Source organism: Hydra vulgaris, chromosome 08 (assembly GCF_038396675.1).
Source record: "Hydra vulgaris chromosome 08, alternate assembly HydraT2T_AEP".
Taxonomy (NCBI): domain Eukaryota; kingdom Metazoa; phylum Cnidaria; class Hydrozoa; order Anthoathecata; family Hydridae; genus Hydra; species Hydra vulgaris.
Window position 1 is genome coordinate 38,315,001 of NC_088927.1, and position 23,577 is coordinate 38,338,577.

The 23,577-nt window shown below is 29.2% G+C and overlaps 1 protein-coding gene across 1 annotated transcript in view; it reads right to left on the bottom strand.

Annotated features, from left to right (window-relative positions):
* The window catches only part of LOC100215823 (queuosine 5'-phosphate N-glycosylase/hydrolase), a 26,739-nt gene extending 9,212 nt beyond the window's left edge, over positions 1-17,527 (bottom strand). Inside the window, exons 1-3 of the mRNA XM_065803652.1 lie at positions 17,193-17,527; positions 8,064-8,213; positions 3,953-4,269 (exon numbers count right to left, since the gene is read on the bottom strand). Coding sequence (XP_065659724.1) covers positions 3,953-4,269; positions 8,064-8,082 — 336 coding nt within the window. The 5' untranslated portion in view covers positions 8,083-8,213; positions 17,193-17,527. The remainder of the gene's footprint in view (positions 1-3,952; positions 4,270-8,063; positions 8,214-17,192) is intronic.
* Positions 17,528-23,577: the final 6,050 nt, after the last annotated feature.

The following is a 23,577-nucleotide window of genomic DNA, read 5'->3' on the forward strand; positions in this document are numbered from 1 at the left end:
CCTTCCGCTCTACCCACACCCAACAAAATATAGAACTATATATATATATATATATATATATATATATATATATATATATATATATATATATATATATATATATATATATATATATATATATATATATATATATATATATATATATATATATATATATATATATCTGTTTAGATTTTTTTTTAATAACAAAGTAATGTATTATTCTTGGTAAAACAGAATAAAACTATCTTGGGTAATCTTTTTAAACAACGAATTATTTTATTAAAAACATAATTATTTAGCTGGGGTCCGTATGGACCCCAACGTAACAAGTGCAAGTCAACTAGCGACGGCATAGTAGGGTTAAAAGAAATTTTTGACTAACGCTCCGTTAAGCTTAACGGAGAGATGAGAATACGGCCCCGGGTGAATAAAAAAAAGTGATTGTTCAGCTTTACGTGAATAAAAATTTTAGCAAACTCGCTCAAATTTTTGTTTACCTAAAGCTAAGCAATTTACTTTAAAAACCTTTAGTAATGTATATATTAATAATTGTCCAGCTTTACATGAATAAAAGTTCCTGAAGTTTTTATTCACGAAAAAAATTCCTGAAGTTTTTATTCACGTAAAGCTGACCAATTACTGAGTAAAAGGAATTGTTTTTTTTTTATTCACCCGACCTAATAAAACTACTTCATACTTCCGTTTTAGAATTATGAAATAATGGTCAAAAAAGGAATACGTGAAATCATATATATATTATATCAATAAAACATCATATAAAATAAAACAAAAACAAGTAAAATTTACAGGTATGATGGTGCATTGATTTGTTCCGTCTAGTCATCTGGTATGGCTTCAGTATATTTTTGCCCACTTTCAAATCGGGTGAATAAAAAGCTAAAGACACTCATTTCTTGTGCTTATTAGGCTAGCATAACAGAGCCAGACAAAGACCTTACATTCAATTTCAATTGATCAAATGCATACATTAGTCACCATAGGTCACAAGCCTCCTGATGTGGAATGATGTACTATGAAGTGAGGATTCAAAAAAATTAAATTTTTTTTCAATGCCCCAATTCACGACCTTGCACTAGTCTAAAAATGGTGAAACTGATAGTATAACATCTCTATACTAATTACTTTGTATTAATATTGGTATAATGACATAAATTACAAAATTTTGTCATGTAAAAGGGTTTAAAATTAGTGGCCCTAGATACAATAAGCTATTTTTTAAATAATACTTAGGGCCACCAGCTATTGTACTTAGGGCTGCTCTCTGAATAATTAGGTTTAATTCCATATCACATTGCTATACGTCACTGTAAAGTATACTAATCCGTATAAGATAATTAATTTGCATCAAGTAATTTCACAAATAGTTTTGAACATTAAGTAACACAATCGGATTGCAACACTCATAAACAACAAAATTGAATAATAGTTCTGAGCGTCACTGAGTCTAAAAAAAAATCCGCGTAAAATGCATCCTGATCAAATAAATTCAATATCAGATATGGCCCTAGGTACAAGCAAACATATGGCCCTAGGTACAAGACTTGATAGCCTCATGAAAAACGTCATCTATTAACAAACCCGGATCGAGAGGAAACTTATTGAACATTACATTTAGTACTTATGTAACAAACAAAACAATATAAAAGAACTTATAGAAAAGCATTTTCTCTAGGATTGTAAAACAATAATAGATACGAGCAGCAAAACATTACTTTAGACCATCAAAAGCGTTTTCTGATTATAATTATGGCTTGCTGTGGCAACGCTTTCTGAGAATCAAAATAGGATTAAAAAAAAACTTTTATAACTTATCACCTGACTGAGAAGCATAACTTAGAACTTTATAGTTTTTAAATAAGGTGAGGTGGCCTTAGAAACATGGAGGCCCTAGGTACAAGAACTACTTCTAATGATATAAATTATATATAATAACAGTATATGGTATATAACTATAACATCTAAGGGAAAGAAAGCAATTCATTTTTTTTATAACACAGGTTTTGTCAATAAAATATGCTAAAGATAACACATATTATATTTGGTTGAGCCAGTGCAAACCTGTAAAAGTAAAGTGCTTAATTCAAGGTTTATTAATTTTTGGAAAATTCTCCCAAATCCCTCTGGATTAATAAGACCCCCAATAAAAAAAACTGTATCTCAAAACTAAAAAAAATTAGTATTTTACATTCAATGTAAACCTGCCTTATAAATTAGATAATATAAACTTACTGATAAAAATAAAAATATCAGTGTAAGCTTTTAAATTCCTCAACTTATAAAAAAATCTTGATTTGGTTGAAAATGAGATTTCAGTTTTACTACCAAATACATAGTAACTGTCACCTTTATAATACCAAATACATAGTAACCATTTTAATACCAAATACATAGTTATCCTCACCTTTATAATAACAAATATATAGTAACCCTCACCTTTATAATATAAAATACATAGTAACCCTCACCTTTATATTACCATATGATATTTAGGATTTGATATTTAGGATATGAGGATTATTATGTAATAATCCTCACTTTTTAGAGCTTAAAGATATTGATCTTTATTATAACAAATACATAATAATTATTACCTTAGTATAGGGCTTATATAAGCATATTAAATTCTATTGAAATTATGATAAAGCAACTTTTACATAATGTGCACATTTGCCCACAAGCCATACTAGAATTAAATTATTTTATGCTTGTTTTGTAAAAAAGCTTAACTTTGAATCAAGAGGTTATGACTATAGGCCAACAATAAATTGAAAAAATTAAAACCATGTTGTGTATATAAGTATTTTATGTATATTAATACATAAGATACTTATATACACAACATGGTTTTAAACCAAAAATTTTCATGAAATGACAGCGATAAATGTCATGCTTAAGGTAAACTTTGAAAAAGTTACAAAAAAAAGTACAAGTTATTGGGTGGTGAAAGAAGTACAAGCGCTTCGTGAAAGAAGTAAAAGTAGTTGGTGAAAGAAGTACAAGCGGTTGGTGAAAGAAGTACAATTGGTTGATGAAAGAAGTATAAATGGTTGGTGAAAGAAGTACAAGTGGTTGGTGAAAGAAGTAAAAGCAGTTGGTGAAAGAAGTACAAGTAGTTAGTGAAAGAAGTACAAGCGGTTGGTGAAAGAAGTACAAGTGGTTGGTGAAAGAAGTACAAGCAGTTGGTGAAAGAAGTAAAAGGGGTTGGTGAAAGAAGTACAAGTGGTTGGTGAAAACTCCTAATAGTAAACTTTAAAAAAAAAAAAGTTAAATTATTGCCATGTGGAGGGCTGTGAAAGTGTTATACTCAGAGCTTAAAGATACGAGCATAATCCTTTCTTAATAAAAGCCTTAAAATTTGAAAGTAGATACCTAAACCAAATCAAGGCAGATAAAGATGCTAAAACTGCCTCTCCAAGCAAATCAAAGAACTGTCAAGCAAGAGAAGGCCAAAAATATACCTTAAGACAATTTTTATTTGAGTTGTTTGTAGATGTCAATGGAACCCTTAAAGCACACTTATTCAGGAAAATGTTTAAAACACAAGGCAGTTTTTGTTAAGAACAGTGGCTTCCCCAATAACCAGAGTTGCCAGAGGATGAGAAAATTACTTTCTCCAACCATTAGATAAAAAACTGGCTGAGTGAACATCATGCCAGCCTGTGCCATCCAGTCCACATCATCCTAAAAAACCCTTTCAAATAATGAAGGCAGACCAAAAAGAAAAAATATTTGAGTACCTAAAAAGTATATTGACTGTACATAAATATTTTATTGAAAAATTTAGAGTTGACAAGCCTGTGCTAAAATGCCTCTCCACCGCATCAAAAGTTCTACCCAAAACCTTTAACTTCACTAGTTTAGAACATATGCTGAACATAATAGGTAACCTAACACACTAGAACAATATTTTTCTTGCCTTATTTAAAAAAAAAATTAATTTAATTTTTACCTCAATTGCTCTGTTTATGCCTGCACATAATGCTTCATAATCTTCATAAATAATGTTATGATACTCTAATTGGAATTGCTTTTCTCCAGGCAACCAGAATGAAAAATTCAAGGTGTCCGCAACAAAAATCCAATCAACAGTGTCTGAGCTTAAGACTTTAGGATGCAAAGGCCATTCTTTCCACTTGGCTTTCGAATAATGTTTTTTTTTCATAGAGTCATAAATTTGTTGTGCTGCAGGTTCAATATTTTCCATTAAAATACTTACATCTTTACTATTTGCAGCAATAAATGCACCTGATTCGCGAGGGTTCATTACTAAAATATTATATCAAAACAATTATAATGCACATCTATTCAGATAAAAAAAACATTGCATATTAGAAGCTGGATTGGAGATATTTTCACATTCAAAAAGAGACCTCAACATCTCCGCACCCCCATATATCCTTCTATGATACAAGATTACCATACAGGTGGTATAAAAAACAAAAAACAAAGAAAATCTAATAATTTCAGTACTCTATTTTACTTGGCAAAATGGAGTGAAATTATTAAAATTTGATTGTCTATAGCATAAACTTATGGATTAAGCATAAATTTATGGATAAAAGCATAAAATTATAACTTTATATAAAACTCAGACTTGGCTATACATTTTTACTTTTTTTTATACCACCAATTTTTTTAATTTAAGGTTCATTGTTTAAGAGGCATTATGATTGCTTTTACCACAAGATACTTTTTACAGATACAGATCACTAGGGTAACTACAGGTTACTAGCATAAAAAAAGCAACTGAAATAAACTCTAAAAAATAAGGGTCTAGGTATATAAAGGTCCAGGCATGATGTTATTAGACTAAGCATTCTGTACTTTTACTGATAATTTTATTAAAGTGATAATCAGAACTTTAATAAAACATCCTAATTACATATAAAAACATATAAAAATACTTTTTATACATTAACATACAAGTAAAGAAGACAAGTACATGATAAAACTTTCAACCGAAAATAAGCATGAAAACACAAATGTTGAAACAGTGACGAAAAAAACTCTTAGTTCTCCTAAAAAAAGTCTACCAGACGTAAATCTAATTCTCTTTTTAACTTTTTAGTAGTTAATAGTTCATAGTAAACTTATAATGATGCCATTTAGTTGTCTTTAATCTATTTTCATAATTGATTTGAGTGTACACTTTATTTGGATATCTCTTTCATGGCAAGATCAAGTTCCAAAGCTTTAATTATTCAATTCACTTTTATCTAATTAATTAGAAGTTTTTTTTTTTTTTTTAAATTCTGATTCCCTTCCAACAAGGTTGCAAGCAACCACTATTAAGTTGGGAGCTACTAGAAAACAAAGAACCGAGTAATCGAGCAAGCAAACGGTTGAAAGAAGACTTGAAAAGTTGTAGGTTGTATGAGTCAGGAAAAAGTCAATAAAATATCAAAGTGGGAGAGTTCCAAAGGGTTGAAGTGTGGGGAAAAAACTAGAAAAATAGAATTTTTAGAGCATGCGAAGACAGATACACTAAACGAATGAGATTTTGCTGAATGACCAGTCAAGCAAGAATAAGTTTTGGTTGATGGAACTAGAGATGAATAAATGATAATTAATAAATGATAAAATGATGGAACTAGAGATGTATAAAAAATATTTGCAGAAAAGAGAAATAGAAAAACTTTATGTTGCTGAGAAGCTCTTTTTTTTCTTTCAACTTTGTATACTTGCCTATTCGGACCTTATCTAGATGAGAAAGAAAATCATCAAAAGAACAAGCCTAAATATGACAACAGTATTCTTGGACTACTTGACCTCTTATCTTGGATTATCGCCATTCATTAATATAGGAATGTCAACAGTATTGCAATAGTTATTTGCAGTAAATAAGTGTGTTTTGTTAGAGTTAAAATTTACAAACCACTGTAAGCCCCAATCTGTTACAGAAGTGAGATCAGATTCAAGATCAGCTGCCTGTTTTAAGCAATCAAAAGGAGAAGACTTTTTGTCAAGACAGGAGTATAAAGTTGAGTCATCAGCAAAAAGAGCTACTTTAGATGTAAGGTTGTCAGGAAAATCATTAATGTAGATTAAAAAACAAAACAGGACCAAGGATAGAACCTTGAGGTAACCCAGAAGTTACTGGAAATGAAAAGGAGTGTTGGGCTTCGAAGATGACCTTAATGAAGTGGTTAGAAAAAAACGATTTGATAATCTCAAAATCTTTCCCAGATAAACCATATGAAGCAAGCTTTTTTTTTTTTTTTTTTTTTTTTTTTTTTGTTATTCACCTCCTCAAGGCCATGAAGGCCACTACAGATGAGGAGGCTACTCAATAGTGGTTATAACCCTCTCTCAACTCTATAACTCCGAAACACGAACCTCGACGAACAAGGCCGCTGCGCGGAGAAACAAGTTGAGCGCGGTACTACCAGGAACCTCTCGCTCCTGAAGCGAGCGCTTTACCACTACACCACTACCGCACAAGCTTATGGAGAAGATCAGCATGCCAAACTTTATCAAAAGCTTTAGATATGTCAAGAGCAATAGCCCTAACCTCACCACCTCCATCTAATGCACAATAAAATATTTCAGTCACAGCAGTTAGCAAGTCGCAAGTCAGCCTTAGAGCGAGAAGATCAAAAAACATGATGATTGTCTGACAGTAAGTTGTTTGACTCAAGATAGGATGTGAGAAATTTGTTGATCAAAGACTCAAAGACCTTGCTATTAATAAGAAAGAAGACTGATCAGATGATAATTGGAAAGATCAGAATGCTCACACTAGTTTTTGTAAATTTGAACAACAGATGCCATTTCCAGCAGGCACGAAAACAAGACTCAGTCAAGCACTTATTCAATAGTTTAGAGAGAATTGAAGAGAGTTCTGGAGAACAATTTTGTAAGACTATAACAGGAATGTTGTTTGGACCACAAGCTGTAGAAGAGTTTAATTGAGATATGAATTTAGCAATGGAAGCTGGAGTGATTTGAATGCCTAACAATGGGTTAACCTGTTTAGTTAGAATGGAAGGAAGAGAATGGATGTAAGATTCAAGAGTCGAAATTGAAGAAAAGTTCTTTGCAAATAGTTCTGCCTTATCCTTGGGAGAGGTAATAAGATCAGTCCCATGAATGAGAGAAGAAATATTAGACCCAGATTTAGTGAACTCAGAATAATGGAGCATAAGACAGTACCTTTTTACATCGATTTCTAGTATTAATAAAAGTCCTTGTATTTTTGAAAGTAACTGAGTATCTGTAAACCTCACTTGATACATTTTATCAATTATTTATTTCTCTTTTATAATTTTTGGACTTCCATTTTTATCCAGGGAATATTGTTTGATGTTTTTGAGAGCTTTAATCATTTTTGATAAATAAACTATATCCAACAAAATAATGATTGGTAATGTAACTTACAAAAAAAAAAAAAAACCTAACCAAAGACATACAACGTATGTCTTTGCTGAAGTACATAAAAAGTGTTAATTATAGCAACAACAACAAAAAATAGACTTATCAATTGTTTGAAAAATAATTTTTCATTATTATTACCAACTTAAACTTTTTCAAATCAATATGTATGTGCATAAATATTAAGAAAAAAATGGTCAACCATACCACAATTTTCACCAGTCACCTTTTTCATTGAAGGTTATTTCTAAAAAATTTCTAAAAATCCCAATTTCATAAATATAAATAAGATTAAATCAAGAGAAGAAACTTAAGATAACTTTGATTATCTAATCAAATATTCTTAAATTTTTACAAAATAATTTCTTTCAGTCTAATAAAATAAATCAATCTTTTGGTAACTTTTTTCCAACATACAAATTTATATAAAGGTATTTTTTGGTGTGAGACTAAATTTTCTTTTGTAAATTTTATTTTTAACTTTCTTTGATATATGAAGGTCTCCTTGGGTATAATACATTTCAAAACATTGTGTGCACAAAAAAAGTGGGTGGGTAAAGAAACCAAACAAAAGGATGCCTTGGTATACTAAGAAAAAAAAAGAAATTAGTCAATTAAGATCATTCTGAATAGTGTATATTATGCATAATCTATACTTAGTTAATTGTATAATACTCTAAAAAACTAACCTTCACAAAATAAAGTCATTGAACTGGCCAGTGCTCAGAAAAAAGAAAAAACCAATTCTCATAAATTATCAAAATTCTTTTTCAATTAAAGTAAGAAAGAAACTTCAGCCTGTCCTTTTGTTCAGAAACCTCTTGTGGTCTAAAGCTATACTAAAATATATATTGAACTATCAGTGATACTAAAACTAGTTAAACAATAATAAATATATTTTAAATATACATACATAATATGTGTGTGTATGTATATAAATAAATATATATACACACATATACATACATATTTATATATATATATATATATATATATATATATATATATATATATATATATATATATATATATATATATATATATATATATATATATATATATATATATATATATATATAACCCCTAACTGGTTGTCAGAAAGTTTTTCCATATTTTGTTGACAAAAAGTAAAAATTAAAATGCAAGACCGGAATTTTTGTTTTTTGATACTTGATAGACTACTAGCAGTGTAGCAGCACTCCCTTGCGAGTCAGGCTATTAAATAGTCGATGTAGCAACACTCCGTTTTGAGTCAGGTTATTTGTCAGTCGATGTAGCAGCACTTTGTTGCGAGTCAGGCTATAAAATAGTTGATGTAGCAACACTCCGTACATGATTTACAGTAAAAAAAATAATAATAAAAACATTTTATTAAAGAAAATAAAAATAAAAACATTTTATTAATAAAAATAAAAACATTGTTTATATTATTAAAAACATTCAGAATGTTTTAAAAACATTCTGGTCAATTAAATTTGTGTTTTTGCAGTTTTTTTAAGACACAATTAATTTGTAAATGAATTAATGGTTTTAACTTTCTGACAACGCGCAAATGTTGGACGAAAGTCAACTACGGCAAATGTTGGACAAAAATCTACTATGATATATTTATGTGAGGACTTGCTCACTTTTTTTGCTTATCTAAATCGATACGGCTTTTTTTTAGAAAAAGAAGAAGAAAACAAAGAATAATGAATGAAAAGATTACTGCCCTATCCCTAATCCTCAGTCCCAAATTTAAAAAAGCAATTTCTATTATTCAGTCAATTACTGAATAATAGAAATTGCTTTTTTAAATTTACCTGACCTAATGTTCTAAAAAGAACAGTAATAAATTGGTAGAAAATCACTTAACAATAATTTTTCATTTAACAGTGTTTCATCAATAAAGACTCATCAGAAATTTTCTGATTTGAAAATTTCTGAAATTTTCTGCTTTGGAATTGAATGCAATATTTCTTTGATTTTTCTGAATTAATTAGCATAATTTGTTAGCTTGATGTATAATATTTGACAGCGGTCTTGGCGCAGTAGCCTTCGTGTTTTGGAGTTATAGAGTTAAGAGAGGGTTGTAATGACAAATATAGTAGCCTCCTCGACTGTTGTGGCCTTTTCAACCTTGGGGAAGTGTATTAACATAAAAAAATAAAAAATATAATTTTACTATATAAATTAAACATATCAACACCATCCCAACTAAAACATCAAAAAACCATTACATTCCCTCCTCCATGTTTTACGGCAAGCAGTTGGAATTTGAGATGATATTTTGTTTCTACTGGATGTCAAACAAACTTGTTTTCATCCCTAAAAAGGCTCAAAAACTTGCGGACACACTGTAGCATTTTACAATTTTCCCTAAAACCCCTAAAAATTGCTAGTTTATTAATGTTGTAAACAAACACTTTGTGGAAATAATTAAAGAGCTTAATCTATAAGTGATTGAGGTCACAGAGTATAAGAAAAGTATAATATCTCCAGTGAAAAAATTCAAATGAAAGAGTTCAAATGAAGCATCAGTTCAAAAACATCAAATCATAATTTGTCAGGATCAGATGGAATCAAGTTTGTTTGACATTCAGAAGTTACAAAATCTGACCTCAAATTCCAACTGCTTACCCTTAAAACATGGAGGGGGAATGTAATGGTTTTGAGATGTTTTAGTTGTGATAGTGTTGATCTGCTCCATTAATATACTAGAACTATTGATCAAGAAATAAAAAAAGACATATGTAAGAGAATTGTATTACCTCATGCAAAGGATAAAAAACCTCATGGACGCAATGAAATGGTTCAAGAATTCTTCAAAAAGAGTAAAATTCATGTTTTGATGTTGAACTCATGTTATGAAGTAAAATTCGTGTTTTGGAGTTTAAAGATCATAATCAACTGGCTTAGTTGAAATAAGATGGGTTTGGTTATTTATGGCAACATGTTAACCGTTTAAAAAAGCCATTCCTAATTGTAAAGATTATCCAACATAAAAATTATGTGGTTTTGCATTTCTAATAAATTTTCATCAATTATTGTTAGAAAATTCCAATTTTTTATATATAAACTAATCAAAAATCTTTACTATTTTAATCAATTAAAATCGCTGATTAAATTATCAATATTCATTAAAATAATAATAGTTAACTTTTTAATTGATATATAATATGTTAGCTTTAATAAAGTATGTGCTGAAATACTGGTAAAACTCAAATTTTTTTACCCTATCTGCAAATTTTTGGACGCTACTGTATATATATATATATATATATATATATATATATATATATATATATATATATATATATATATATATATATATATATATATATATATATATATATATATATATATATATATATATATATATATATATATATATATATATATATATATATATATATATATATATATATATATATATATATATATATATATATATATATATATATATATATATATATATATATATATATATATATATATATATATATATATGTTGTGCACTTAGACTTGCATGAAACACCATATACTTTAATATTAAATTTAAAAAAATAGGATGTTTCATGCATTCGATGTTTTTGCAAGTACAGGGCTTGTGATGAAGAAAATTGTCAAGCGTGTTATATTGCGCTCGTAAAATTAGAATATGTTTTCATCATGCGTGATTATGTGCGCTCGAGATAACGTCCGCGAGCGCGATCATGAAAATTGCTGAAGGCGATGCTCACAAAAGGCTTTTTATTTTTTATATTTTTTTTATTTGTTACATAATTTTTTCGTCAAAAAATGTTTGAATTAGTATGACACTCATAAAACTACTTCAACGAAGTAGATTTTTATATTTCCAAACTTCTTGTATATTGTCAGATCACGATTTTATTTTTAACTATTTATGTTATAAAAAAATAATATCAAACAAAAACGCCACTTTTATTGATTTAGTATTGAAGTATAATTTAGTGACTTAGTTTTGCTTCGTTGTTTTGATATATGTATTTTAAAATGTTACGCTGTAAACTTAATTATTGGTTAATGGTTTTTATATTTCTTGATATTTTTTATTCAAATTAATTATTTATTTTTTTTCTAAAATTTCTTTTTTAAATTACGTTTTTTTTATCTTAAAAAAATAATACAAGGATAATTTGAAATAATAATAAGTAAGAATAATAACTTTCCATTTAATAAATGTTGATATCATTACTTTGTTCCTTTTCGAATGCCCTTGGTTGCGAGCATTTTAAACAACAGAATCATTTCAAATTTGAGTTAAAATAAATAATAGTTAATAAAAAACCTATACTATGAACAAAGACTAATTTTAAAAATTACTCTATTATTAATATTTATTTTTATTATAAACGATGTGTGGAATATTACAAACAATAAATCAAATAAATCTTACTTGATATTTTCACAAGATTAAAAATACTCTGCAGTTTCAATTTTCTTATAATGGTTTTCGAATTTTCTATTCTTATTTTATTTGCGCATTTTTGTATTCACATTGTGTTTCCACGCGCACACTCCATTATTGAAATTAGTGACTATTAACGACTTCAAACTGCTTATTAATTACGTTAGTGCAAAAGAGAACGACGTAGTGCTTTTTATATTTTATATTAGTGCTTTGATAATAGAATATCTTTAATAAAAAATCTTTTTTAAATATTTTATGAAAATAAAAAAATAATCCTGAACTATTGGACGAGCGTTATTTTATACGCTCGTTATAGGCTGAACGAGCGTTGTTTATTGCGCCTAGAACGTTTGAAAATACCGTTTACGGACGCGTTTTACAAGCGGAGCGCGCTCACGTTCGCTTTATAACAAACCCTGAAGTAGAAAAAAGTATATAAAATATTTATATATACTTATATATATTTAGTATATAGTGTAGGGTGGGACATTGTGGGTCTATTGATTTTTTGTGGCCTATGGATTTGTTCTGTGGTCTATGGATTTGTTTGTGATTGTGGTCTAAGAGTGTGAAAGTCTTTTGTATTTAAAACATCTATCAAAATACTAAAATGTTCAAAATTTTAAATAATAGTTAAAAATGACTTAAGTCATAATTTAATACAAGTTTATGTATTTTATAGAAAAATTATTTTGAAAAATGATGTAGACCCAAAATACCTCACTAAACAGGGTTAATCACCATATAAAGCAATGCTACTTAGACAACCTTTAAAATTAATAATTTTAATGTTATAATACTCAGTAAAAATGTCCAATCATAATTTTAAGATCTAAGAAAATTGCAAAGAGTCAAAAATTTATTTATAAAATATGTTTTTAGGGGTATCTAAAGATTTTTAAAAATTTTTTAAGTTTTTTTATTATGTTAAAAAACTATAGTTTTTATACAATTAAATCTCAAATAATAATTTGTACTTTTGATAATATTAGAGACCCCTCTAATGCTTAGGTTCTTCAGCAGCCTCTTAAAATCCTTTTAGGAAACAATTTAGGAAGCTGATAGGAACAGTATTTTTATCAAGTGAACTCTAGCTGTCTGTTTGTTGCAAATCTATGGTTTACTAGTGTGAGGTATAGATTTACAACTAAAATTTCAACACCTCAAATCTTTTTGATTGTGGATAATTTAAAAAACCTTTTTTATAATATTATGGAGAGCCCATATAACATCATCTACACTACTATAAGATCAGATCTGTTCATTCGCTTCTTAAGTGTAAGACTTATCCTTAGTATTCTGTCTGTATATGTTTTACTTTGGTTATCATTTGACTATACTGTTGTATTTTTTTTTTAATTAGCTCCTTAGCTTATACATAAAAAAGGATGTTTTTATAAAGTGTTTTTGTGCAATTAAAACGTTTATTATTTGAAAATCTTTTTTAACATTAGCATAAGTTATCAAGCACTAGTTAAATAATTTCCAATTTTTTTCAAACCTCAACCGCATTTAAAGTAACCCCATTTATAATGATTCCATAACGGCTGTTTTGATTTTCAATGTACATTACTTTGCATTTTATATCATTAAATTTTATTCAATATTTAACTACACACTTTTTTCTCCTTCACTTCACATTGCATCATCAGATAATTTTAATATATAGTATTTTACAACTGTACCAATATTGTTAATACAAATTAAAATATATATACAATCCACAATTAATACTTGTATTATGCCACTCAAACTTAAAACACCCCCTGCCTTGGGGCTCTTGGTTGAGTAAAGGCTAAAGATGGTGTCTTGATAAAAATATTCAACTTGAGGCAGATGTTAAATGCATCCAGAAACTGTCTTGTAGAAGGCCTCCTAGGCAAAGACTTAAGGGGTAAACAGATTACATCTATTGACCAGCCTCACACCCCTTCTTCATCTATTAGGCTGGCACAGATGTATTTTTGATACATTGCTTCCAGTTAAGACTGTTGAATGCTGGATCTTCTTGACTTAAAAGATGGGTTTTGCTGATGTATCTGTTTTTACGACTAGGCAACTTATTCTATTATCTCCTAATGAGGGTATAGCTCTAAAACTCAGTTTTATGGTTCTGAGGTCGGCTTGTAGTCAGGTTTTCCGAACTGTGGTAGCTCTTAGGGAGGCTGATTCCATTAACAGCTGAAAAATATCAAAGTATTAACAGTGCCATGTTGCGCATGGATTGTGTCCTTGCTTGTACTTTTGGTGTGCATTGTCAAGACCACATTTGGAGCCCTTCTCCAAAAAGTAACTTTTCATCTGTTGAGTCTTATCTCTTGCAAAGTTCACCAGACCTACTTGCTCTTTATGAGACTAATTTGAGTTTAGCTTTCTCATCTTATGATCTTGATGGTTATCTGACTTTAATTCGTAAAGACTCCAAAAGTCACATGCTTGGCCTGGGCATTTACATTCGTAAGAATTCACCCATTTGTCGGAAAACTAGGTTTGAATCCACAGACTATTCTTTTATGCGCTTTTGTTTAGCACCACTTCACTCTATTGCCTTTCTCCTTGTTCTATATCGTTCTCCTTCATCTCAAGACTGCACTCCTTTTGATGTTATTTCTGCAGGCGTTAAAGCACATATCTTTTGTCTTTCTCAATCCCTAACTCAAATAGTCAACTTTCTAATTCGCTTTCCAGACAACCCAAATCATTTACCTTCTCTAATTGACTTTTGCCTTGTTTCTAATCCTAGTCAGTGCTCAGTTTCTCCACATTCACCTTTAGGTGCTTCTGATCACAGTTAGATTTCTCTAAAACTATTATCTCATTCTTCTTCATCATCAGAATCCCCCTATTATCGTGCCTCTTACAACTACCTTAAAGCAGACTGGGACTCTTTCCGTGATTAGCTTCGTGATCGGTCGAAATCTTTCATCTTCCTGCTGACAAATGTGCTTTTTATATAACTTTGTAGATTCAGGCTGGCGTGGAACCTTTTATTCCCTCTCGACAATTCCAGGTCAAGCCTCACTCTTCCCCATGGTTTTCCTCACATTATGATGCTGCAATTTCCAATCGAAACTGTTACTTCCATATCTATCAGCAAAACAATTTTCCGGAAAACAGACATCTGTTTACTATTGCAAGAAACTATTGTATAAAGATTTTGTCTAACCCCAAAGCTCGCTATTCTCAGGTCATAAAATCTTGTATTTCATCACAAAAATAAGGCTCTCGTGACTTCTGGAGAATCTTTAACAGTATCAATAATAAGGGCAAATCTGTTATTCCACCTCTCTTGGATGGTTCAGACTTTGTCACCTCATCTAAAGACAAAGCTGATTTGTTTGCTACGAACTTTTCATCAATATCATCTCTTGATTCCACTAGTTTTATTCTACCTGATAAAGCCATCAAACAGGTTGACTCATTGCTTAACACTCATATCACTCCAGCTTCTGTATCTAAAGTGATTTCCTGCTAAGACTCTTCTTCAGTTTGTGGCCCGAACAACCTACCTGTTAAAGTCTCGCAAAAGTGTTCTCAGGAGCTGTCGTCTACACTTTCAAAACTATTCAACAAGTGCCTATCAGACTCTTGTTTTCCAGCCTGCTGGAAAGCGGCATCTGTTATCCTATTTTCAAAAATTCTGGAGAGCAATCTGATTCTATTAACTACCGTCCCATTAGTCTTCTTCCTATTATAAGCAAGGTTTTTGAATCTTTAATTAACAAACACTTAATCTCTCATCTTGAATCTAATAACTTACTTTCTGATCATCAATATGGATTTCGATCTTCTCATTCTACAGCTGATTTGCTAACAGTAATACCCGATAGGTTTTATCATGCATTAGATAAATGTGGAGAGGTTAAGGCATGTGCTCTTGACATTTCTAAAGCTTTTGATAAAATTTGGCATGCTGGTCTTCTTCATAAGCATTCTTCTTATGGTGTATCTGGTAAAATCTTTAAGATTATTGAATCCTTGCTCTCTAATCGTAGTATAAAAGTTGTCCTTGACAGCACTCTTCTTCTTATTCTCAGGGGTTTCTAAAGGTTCAATTCTTGACCCTATACTCTTTTTAATTTACATTACCGATCTTCAAGATATTCTCACATCTAAGGTAGCATTGTTTGCTGATGATACTACTATTAATTCTTGTCATGATAAGAAGCCAACACTCTCTGATTGCTTGGAGGGGGCATTTGAGCTTGAAAAGGATCTCACTTGTGCTACAGCATGGGGCTCACAGTGGCTGGTGAAGTTTAACTCAGATAAAACTAAATTTTTTTCAGCCAATCTTTATCGTAATAATTTAGACCTTCCTATATTTATGAACAGTAATAAACTTGATGAGTCATCTATCTTTTATTTTCAAGGATTAACTCTTACTTCTGATCTCTCTTGGAAAACATATATCAAATCCATTACAAAATTATCTGCTAAGGTTGCATCTCTTTATTGAGCTTGACACTTTCTTATTGCGGATTCTATTCTCTATCTTTTTAAATCTCAAATCCAGCCTTGTATGGAATAGTTGCCATATCTGGGGTGGATCTTCTAATGATGCCCTTTCTCTTTTAGACAAGGTACAAAAACACATTGTAAATGTAGTTGGACCTGCTCTTGCAGCCATTACCACATTGCCATAATGTTGCTTCTCTTTCTCTTTTTAACAAATACTATAATGGGCACTGCTCTAAAGAGCTAGCGTCTCTTGTGCCACCTACTAAAATTCATTTTTGTGTTACTCATCATTCAATTAAGTCTCGTCCTTTTTTTGTGACTGTTCCTAAGTTCTTCAAAAACTCTTATACCTCTAGTTTTTTTTTGTCGAACATCAGGTCTTTGGAATTTGCTTCCTTCATTTTGCTTTCCTGATTCTTATCATTTGCATTCTATTAAGTCGTCTGCCAATTGTTATCTTGCTCTACAATCTTCATCTTTTCTCTTTCAGTAACTTGTAACTCTAATTAGTGGTTGCTTACAGCCTTGTTGGAAACGAAGATGTTAAACAAAATTATTATTATTTACCAGCCTATACTTAAAATCAATCTCAAAGCTAAATTTTTTATTTTCCTAATCAATTATTTCCTGGAAGGTTATAATGAGTTAAGTTATCTTTATGCAAATTAAATTAATTACCTTAAATGTCTGAATACTTATAGACTTTCTTAGTTTAATGTACTAGTGCGACATAATAAACAATATTACTATAAATTTATGGACTATGGACAAAATTCTGAATAATACACATGCATACGTTAAATAACATTTATTTTATAATTATTATAATAATATAAATTATATGATTAAAACTTTGTGAATACTGAAACTAAACCCAAAACTATATAAAATATATGTAAAGATGTGTTAAGTATAACAAGTACAAAAGTTTCTATAAACAAACCTAAAATCCTTTACGTAAAGCTTTAACATTCTGAAGTTATTTGGAAAGTTATTGTTAAATATTATACATTCCCCGCTATCATTCTGAAGTTACTTGGAAAGTTACTGTTATATATTATAAAGTTATTATTGAATATATTTGAGATAATTTCAGTTCATGATAATAACTTTCAAATCTACTTCAAATTAAGTTTTTTAATAAATTCCAGCAAAAAAAACTACAATAGAGTAATTCCGAATTCTCGAATTTGAATTTGATTTTGAGTGTTACACTTTTTAACATTTAAATTATTACTTTTAAAGAATTACATGCGGGGCATAAAGAAGACTATATTTGTCTTTTCACTAAGCCCCGTAATATTTACCGTAAGATACAAAGCTTATAAAAACCCTGTAACATAAAATACAAAATCAAAATATAAAATCATTTTTAGTACCGTTAAAATTTACTAAAAATATAGTTATATAAATAAATACCCAAACAAACAAAATAAACGGGAAAAAAAGGGGAAGGCTGCATAAGTTGATAATGTTAATATTGCGTTATTTTTTGCAACCGAAACATTATAATATTTGTTCACCATTTAAGATCGGTCACCATGTAACTTCGGTCATAAAAAATATTAAAAGGGATGCAACACTCAAATTTTACAAACTTTTTTTCTTGAATAATATTTATTATTACTTAGTAGATAAAAAATTATAAAATAAAATATTAATTTTATTTGCAACCTGTTGAAATAATTCTTTAGCAAAACAACAATTCGAAAAAAGGCATACTATTAAAATCTAAAATAAGCAAAGTATTAAAATAAATGTTAAATTATTAAATTTACCTGAGTATTATTAAGAATCACCAAATTAATTTTATTTACAAAAAAAAAAAAATTTTTTTGAGTATTAACTACTTTTTTATGAAAAAAAGTGAAAATTTTAAATACTCTAACTTCCATGGTAACTTCCATAAACAACGAAAGAGATAATTAGCAGAAATATTATAAAATGTTGATATGTTAAAAATGTGACTTTGTGAGTATGAACTTGTGTTGCGATTGCGTAAATTTACAGGTAACTTTACCAGTAAGTTTTGACATTTTTATAATGGATATTCACAATGGTATTTTATTTGAATAAATAATTTTTTTATAGTTTTAAAATTAACCTGTTTTAAGAGAAAATTTACCGGTCAATTTGCAGGTAAATTTTGATTTCAAAATTTAATTGTAAATTTAAATCACTGGATATAAACTAATTACAAAACAATATTATATATCGTAACGCACTGAAATAGTTCTTTTTCAACTTAATACATCTATGTCATCTAAGGGTTTACGTGAGAAAGCTCGGATGGCTCGTAGTTTTAAGGCTGTGTATAAAGATATGAGTAAAAGGAAAGCAGCTATAACCAGGAGCGGATCCAGGCTGTAGCAAGTGTAGCAAATGATACAGTTAGTTTATATTCTCTTTTTTTTTTTTTTTTTTTTTTTTAATGCAAAAGAGAAAAATAGTTTAGATAAGATATGCAGGTTACAAGAAATCAAAATGCGGTGCTTCAAAATCTTATTCAAAACTATATCTGAGCCAAGTTGACTATGTTACGGAAATATTTCATTCGGAAAAATGAAATGCTTCACTGAAAAACCCATGTTTTTATCGGGTTTTGTCTCACATGCCCATAAATTTTTGAAAGAATGTCAAGCATTTCGGAGCGTATCAACTTAAATTGAACTGGGAGTTAAATAAAATGGCAAATCGACTGTAGCAACTGTAGCCAAAGTCAATTTGTCATATTTTGAAACAACTCTATACATACCCCCGATAATTTTTTATATATTCAACCTATTTACGTTCAATCGTTTTATTAACAAGGAGGTCTTACGTAGTGACTAAAAGTCATCAAGCGAGAACCTGTAGCAAAAAAAAAAAAATTGTGTAGCTAAGACAGAAAATCTGTAAAATATCCACTCTCCGTTAATAAAACTTTTTTTAATAAAGTGGGAAGCAAACATTAAAGGAAGAGGTTTTATAATCATAAAGACTAAATTAAATAGTACCGACTGTTGGTTTATTTATTTAACCTATTATGAAAATAGCGAAATTTGTTTATGTTTATGAAAAATGGTGAAATGTGTTTATTGCTACGAGTTATTTATCATTGAAAAGTCAAACGATTTAAAAAAGTTTTAAAAAATTTATAGATTTCCCAGAGACAAAGAGAAGAAAACTCGTTGGATAGAAAGTTTACCTAATGCGAGTTTTAAAACGTCTAGCAACTCTTTATTATATGATCTGATAGACATCAAAACTACAAAAAGGTTCAACTAAAATGCACAATTTTCCTCTCAGATCGATTTTTAGTTCATTCTAAAATTGCAAGGAACCTTCTACTACTTTTTTTTAATTTGGAAATTTCTACTATGAAATTACTACCATTATTCTCTGTGACAAGGTGCATGTTACAAAAATGTTATTGTATCAGGATGTTGCTGTTTTTGGAAAACCAATTATATAAATTCTCTTTCGAAAATGATTATAATATAGATATAAATTAATGTAATAAACATCTTTCCATGTTATTGACGCATTTCTGATCAAGATGGAAATACTAGTATTTAAAGAATCTGTATGAATATCATAAATCTTCCAAAGTTAAAGACTCAGCTCTAATTAAAAATTATGATAACGTTTTATTAGACGATTCCCATAGGAATTGTCTAATAAAACTGTATCAAAGGAATTTTCTACTGCTTTTTTTTTAGCTTCTACTAGGAACTATTGTTCTCTTTGACAAGATGTATGTTACAAAAATGTTATTGAATCAGGAAGTTGCTGTTTTGGGAAAACCATTGAAATAAATTCTCTTTCAAAAAGAATTTCAGATGTTATGATTGTAATACAAGTTATATGTTTGATGGTCCTAAATTTCTTTTAAAAATGTTGTAAAAAACTGTAAACATATAAATTCCTAATTTTTATGTAATCAAATTCGTTTAACTTTAAAATCAGTAAGAAAGTCAAATAGCAAAGCGAAGGTAATTTAATGTGATAAAAATCTAACTTCAACATTTAATGAAAAACCTTGGTTATTTACAGATAGAACTCTTTTGTTGTTTGACTTTTGTCCACGTTATCTAAAACATACAAAATAATGGGCTCAAAAAGCAAAACCTTTTTTTCTGATAATACTTACAATGTTCTTCTTAATCAACGTAAAACTTCTACTATCTCAAGCGTTAACAACGCTGGTGATTTTATTAAACTTGCTTTTACATAATGGAAAACTTTAAATCTAAAAAGTGTGGGCATATATTTTAGATTCAATAATGATCAAAAGGCTTCCTCAGAGATGTAAATGATAAACAAAGAAAGTTTGTTTTGGATTTTGGGGATATAGCATTATACATGAAAAAAATCAGAAAATAGGCATAAAATATCAACGCATGTCACAAGGCATTTCGCAAATTATTCACATGAAGAAATAGTCTAACTGATTAAAACGTTATTAAGAGAAACACTTTTGTTACAAATATGTTATGTTAGGAAAATTTGTTACAGAACTACTTGAAACAGAATTTAGAAATTTAAGAAAAGTATCGTTAGACATATTTTTTAAGTGTTCTTCGAAACCAAAGAAGTCTCTTGTTTACATTAACATGAATTTTGAAATTATAATTTGCTTAACGAATATGAAATTTTGCCAGTATAATGTTTTATTTTTTTAAAATTCGGTCAATATCTAAAATCATTTGAAATAGGTGGATTAAGATGTCCTTTTGACAATACTGTTCAATGGCTTTTCTTCAATTTGATTAAAGATAAAGTTTATTTGACTTCCATATTCAATACTTTTATGCTATAATGCATTACTTAAATGAAATTGAGTGTTATCGTCACAATATACTTTCCTGTATTCATTTATAAAAAACTGAGAGTGCACAAGTTACGAAGAAAAACATTTTATGCATTACTTAAAAACATATCAGAAAAGACATACAGTATCGTGTTTGATTTGCAGCAAGTTCAATCCTTGCCACGCATGACGTGTCAGGAAGCATTTTATTCTCGTCAGTTATCGTTATACAACTTTGGGTTACATGATATGGTATCTCTTAAGAATTATTCATATAGTGGATGGAAAATGAAGCATCTCGTGGTTCAAACGAAATTTCTAGCGCTGTTTTCCCTTATTTCCAGTACGTGGACACTTGTTTCTTCCTTGTGATCGCTTATTTAGAAGAATCAAGAAGGAGTTGAAAACCAACAACACAATATTGGAACCTAAAGGATTTCATGAAATATTTAGCCACCATTGTGACAAGGTTTTCCATATTGGAACCGACTGGCTTTGTGATGACTGGTAGACAGCAACAAGTGCTATCTACAAATAGGTGAAAAACATTCAAGAAGGAAAAAGAATTATTGTAACAAGAAAATACAGTGGAAACAAAGTGCCTGTGATTAATGTTCGATGTGAATCCAGCTACAAATGTGACGTGGACAATCTCTCTTCAATCTCAGTCAATCTCTTAAAGTATTGGAAAAAACATTCAAACATCGTGGTTAACCGTTTGCCATCATCCAGGCCAATCAACCCTAAGAGGTTGAAGGATATTCATAAACTTCTTGATGTAGCTTACGGTGCAAAATGGACAGATCTTCCAGGTGTCGAAGTATATCTAAATTTAGAAACATCTGCCAATGCAGTCGATGATATAAGGCCAGGAAAAAAGTGCGACTGTGCAGATAATGACATTGCATTTCGGATATAAACAGAAATAGGTTATTTTAAAATATGCAATTTGGTGAGGGATCTGTGTTAATAATAATGGATATTTTCAACTTTGATTTTTCATAGTTACATTACTTTTTAAAATTATAAAACAAACTCTTTTATTATCACAATATTCTGATGTTATTGAGGGACAATATTATAGACATGGAAATTTTAAAAACTGATTTTTCGGAAAAAGTTACTATAAAGTTACTATTTTTATCATAATTTTACTTTTTGGAAATCAAAAAAATAAATATAAATTCTGTTGACAAGAAACAGGTGCACCAATATGTGTAAACTTTCTACTGTGTAGTGTGGCATAATAATGCATAAGAATAATACAATCAATCATCATTCAGATCATCTTTGAAATCATGTTGTTTTTTTTCTCATTTTCCATTAATTTTTTCTGAACGGACTTGTCTGGTCTTGCAGTTTCACTCCTCATATTTATATATATATATATATATATATATATATATATATATATATATATATATATATATATATATATATATATATATATTTATATACATGTAAATTAATTTAGTGTATTTTACAAATAGAGTGCTCAATGTTCTTAAAGAACAGAGCAATAATAAATTAGTAAAAAACACTTATCTAACTTTTATCTTCGACTTGAAGTTTCACCATTGCTGGATCATCAGGAAGAGTTACTAAATCTAAAAAAAAATTCAATTTATAGAAAAAAATATTTTACAGGAAGTTATAAATTATTATAAAAATTTTTTAATTAATATATGTTTTTGTTAACGGGAAGTTACAGAAAGTAATTATGAAATAATTTTCTTTGGAATGGGGATACTTTAATTCAGATTTTTTATAATAAAAAATCTGAATTAATTTCTAAATGTAGGCACGAAAATAAATACCTCTTAAAAAATTATAAAAACAAATGACCAAATTAAGCTATCCCCATTCCAAAGAAAATTATTTCATAATTACTTATTTTATTTACATAATTACTCATAATTACTGTAACTTCCCGTTAACAAAAAAATATAGTAATTAAATTTTTTTTATAATAATCTATAACTTCCTGTAAAATATTTTTTTCTATAAATTGAATTTTTTTTGAGATTTAGTAACTCTTCCTGATGATCCAGCAATGGTGAAACTTCAAGTCGAAGATAAAAGTTAGATAAGTGTTTTTTACTAATTTATATTTATATATATATATATATATATATATATATATTTTTTTTTTTTTTTTTTTTTTTTTTTTCTATCAAAGCACCAAAGTCGAACAATGCGCCAGACAACTCAAAAAAAGATAAGAAAACAACTCACTGAGTTTTAAAAGGGCCAAATTGTGGCATGGCATGAAAGTGGATACACTGACCATGAATTTGGAAAAAAATTGAATTGATGGTGCACTACAATTCGAAGATTTTTGTTCAAGTATTATTTGACGGGAAGTTTTAAACGCAAAGAAGGGAGCGGAAGAAGGCGTAAAACAACTGCCAGAGAGGACAGATTAATTATAAGAGAGGTTCGTAAGAATAGAACGATAACAGCGGCCGAAGTAATGAGAAATTTTAAACTGGATGTTGACGAACGGACGGTTCTTCGAAGTACCCATTCTATTGGG